The sequence below is a fragment of the Plasmodium cynomolgi genome, assembly GCF_000321355.1.
Source record: "Plasmodium cynomolgi strain B DNA, scaffold: 0119, whole genome shotgun sequence".
In the NCBI taxonomy this organism is placed as follows: Eukaryota; Apicomplexa; class Aconoidasida; order Haemosporida; family Plasmodiidae; genus Plasmodium; species Plasmodium cynomolgi.
The window spans coordinates 1-3,636 of NW_004192731.1; the positions used below are offsets into that span (position 1 = coordinate 1).

The 3,636-nt window shown below is 24.0% G+C and overlaps 2 protein-coding genes across 2 annotated transcripts; both read left to right on the top strand.

Annotated features, from left to right (window-relative positions):
• Nucleotides 1-459: 459 nt before the first annotated feature.
• PCYB_002430 (hypothetical protein) lies at nt 460-1,379 on the top strand (the record flags this gene model as incomplete). Its single annotated transcript, XM_004227664.1, has 2 exons — nt 460-588; nt 645-1,379. 2 exons carry the CDS (start codon nt 460-462, stop codon nt 1,377-1,379), a joined length of 864 nt encoding a protein of 287 aa, XP_004227712.1.
• A 971-nt stretch (nt 1,380-2,350) lies between these two features.
• On the top strand, nt 2,351-3,264 carry PCYB_002440 (hypothetical protein; the record flags this gene model as incomplete). Its single annotated transcript, XM_004227665.1, has 2 exons — nt 2,351-2,551; nt 2,575-3,264. The coding sequence occupies 2 exons, from the start codon at nt 2,351-2,353 to the stop codon at nt 3,262-3,264; spliced, it is 891 nt and encodes a 296-aa protein (XP_004227713.1).
• Between the last annotated feature and the right edge of the window lie 372 nt (nt 3,265-3,636).

The window sequence follows — 3,636 nt, forward strand, 5'->3', positions numbered from 1 at the left end:
TAACATAAAAAACATAACCGTGTCCATGCTATTTAAAAAAGCATACTATTATGACAAGGAAGGAAAATGATTCATATTATGCTCTATACAAATTTATAATAAATAGGAAAATATTGTTTTATTATGCCATCATAATAGTAAAATACTTTATTACATGAATAAAGGGAATGCTATAAAACAATATTATATATTTATTAATATATTTTACCTTTAAAATTATAACTTCAATTTTCACATTACTTTTTTTATCGTTAGAAAATTAAGAGGAATAGCATATTAATATATGTAAAACGATTTATTCATAAAATATAACATTAAAAGGGTTGTTTGTAAGGCTTATTTATAATATATTTTTTATATAGGAAAACAGTATTATTTAACTTTCTGTTAATATATGAGATTATTTTTCATACATGAATATATTTTTATAACATAAGAATTTTACATGGTCTAGCAAACATGAATAGAAACGTGGTGGATTCTGCAATAAGCTTACTACGGGATGATGTAATTTACTATTGTTTTACTAAAGAACATTTTGTAGAAAATCACTTGAATTTATTTCTTGATGTTAAAAATAATAATAATGTTATTCTTGAGTATAATAAAATATATATGTATTTTATCGTTTTTTATATCCATAGGGAAAATTTGAGAAGGAATCCAAATTATATATTTTTTATACACTATTTGATATGGATATGAAACTATTGAATACAGATGACAAAGCGATGTGCAATTCAAAAAGTGACAAATTAGATAAAATGATTTGTAAGGTAGAACACTTATTAAAAAATATAAGAGAATATTTAACTGATTTTGATTTAGATATAAAAAATGCTTTAGATTATTTGATATACTGGTTGTATGGTCAATTAAATGAAATCGGCCATAACGTTAATGATATTAACTCATTTCACACCAAGGTGATAAATTACTTCAATACTAAATTTCCTGAACTTAAGGATGAATTAAATAAAAAATATATAAAATCATATAATATAAAAGTGCTAAAAAATAAGAAAGAACTATATGATTTTTTGAATTACTATATATATATAAAAGACAGGGTGAATAAAAATAGAAATAACGAGGAGTATTGCAATTACATAGTATATATTTTTAAATTATATAAGGAAATACACGATGATTATAATTCTATGAATTCAGGGTGGTATGATGATGAAATAAAACTATTTAAAGACAAAATTAGTGGCGTAGATAATGAAATAAATTTATTGATAAAAAAATGTCCTCTTATCAATTCAAATTTAATATTCGAAGAATATAATAAATCGACAAGACTAATAGAACTGGAAAAATCAAAAGAAGAAGGAGAAAAAAACTTCAAATCCATTAAAACGATTCTACAGGTATAGTTTTGTTGTTTTATCATTATTTACATAAATATGCACATTATAGACGTTTTTTTATACAATTTTTACAAGTATTTATTTAAATATAATTTATTACATTATATTTAATATAAAATAAAGTCTTTATAATAATAATATATGAACTTATATATCGTATATATGTTCTTTAGGGCATCTCATTGGAAAATACAACTTTAAATAAATTTTACAATAAATTAAATGAATGTATCCTTGAAGGAAATAGCATATCTGGTTGTAATTCTTCTAATGAGGACTATATCATAAGAAACAAAGAATTTTGTGATATGTGGGGAGGGATGAGTAAAATATTAGGTGAATGGAAAGGAAAATTTGCTAAATCTTATGATTTATCGCGTAATAAGAGATGTGATTATTTGAACTATTGGTTATATGATAAAGTAAAAAATTTTGAGGATACATCGAATATTATTCCATTTCTTTACAAAGTAAGAGAATTATTCTTTAGTTATGAATTTTGTAATAGTAAAAAATATGATTTCCGTATAGATCAAATGGAAAATAAGAAAATTTTATTTGATTTTGTCGAAAATTTTGACGACATAATGGTGAAATTAAATGTTATCGATATTAACGAGAAGGTTAAATATTGCGATTACATTAAGTTTGTTTTCGATGTATACAAAAAAATGGAAACAAGTACAGATGGTTCGAAAGGATATCAAGAGGAATTGAATCATTTTCAAGCGAAATTTTTAGGAAATATAAAAGAGTTAGATAACTTAAATATTAAATGCCCCGGTAAATGTTTAAAATTTATATTTACTGATGAATATACAAATTTTTGTACATCAGAACAAGAAGGTAGAGAAGTAGTACAGAGAGAAAAAACGGGGATGTACGACTAGGAATAATTTTGTTAGTCACTATAGTGTGAATGGAAATGTATATTACTTTTTTTTTTAATAAATTTAATATAACGTTATATGGTTATAATGTATTTTGTTCAATTTAATAAAAAAAGATTTATCATAAAAATATCGAATATACAATTAAACGCTTTCTTTAATATCCAGGACGTATTTTCAATAGATTCCAATTTAAAAAACTTATATGAAGAATTGAATAAGGAAGACAAAATTGACAATTACAAAATTATTGTACAGAATTGGAAAAATATGAATGCACTCATCCGGGTGTCTCCAGACTGTGCACTAAGGCTGTAAGGAATTTAATACATTTATCACTTATGCCACAAAACGAAGAACGTGATGAACGATGTTTTTCACTAAAGCATTGGTTATATCAAGAAACCAGGAATATATTTAATCAGAATTCTACTAACGTTAATTATGAACCTGCTATAACTAAGCTTATGGATGTAATTCTTCGTATTAATAATACGCATTTTTCGGGAAAGCAATGTTACTGCTCCTTTGATGGTACATTAAATGAGTGGAAAGAGGAGAAGGATTTGCATGATTATTTTAAAAGTTTTAGCAGCATTGAAAGTTTTATTAATGGAAATGAAGATGCATGCATAAAAAATTTCGGCAGGGTCAATTATATTAATAGACTATACAAAAAATACATAGGAGAATGCTGCTATTGTTTTAAGTCAGGTCATTGTAATGAGTGGTGTCCCGATTATTTCAAATGTGAGGACAACCTTAATCCATATAATCTATACTTAAAATTAAAATGTAAAGAAGAACATACTAAAGATTTTATTAAAGTTGATAAACCGATAGGTATTGATAATCATGTTATAACAACAACTCGAAATTCATTATTATCAGAATATAAAAAAAAAATACAGGACCCGTTCTACAGTATAGTATTGTATGCTTTTGGGACACTATGTATATTCATGATATTTTCCGTTTTTTATAAAGTAGTTAAAAATTAAACTCTACAATTATATGATTTCTTTACTATTTGTAATGTATATTAAAAAAAGCATAATAATAATAATAATAATAATAAAAATTATTTAAGACGTAATATATATGTTTTAATATATATTTTTTTTTGCTGTATATTAGTTTACCACATTTGGATCATTGTTTCATAGAGAAAAGCATAATAATAAAAAAAAGATGCAAAATATTATTTCAGAATATTATGGAGAATTAACAGATAAAGAATCAGGGTATGAGAATGTAAACAGGAACAGAAGGAAAATTCAGTTGGCTTATAATTCAGCGTGAAATTCATATTAATGTGGTTTGTACAGCATAAACATATTCACATTAAATATAATGAGATATTTAAAAAAAAC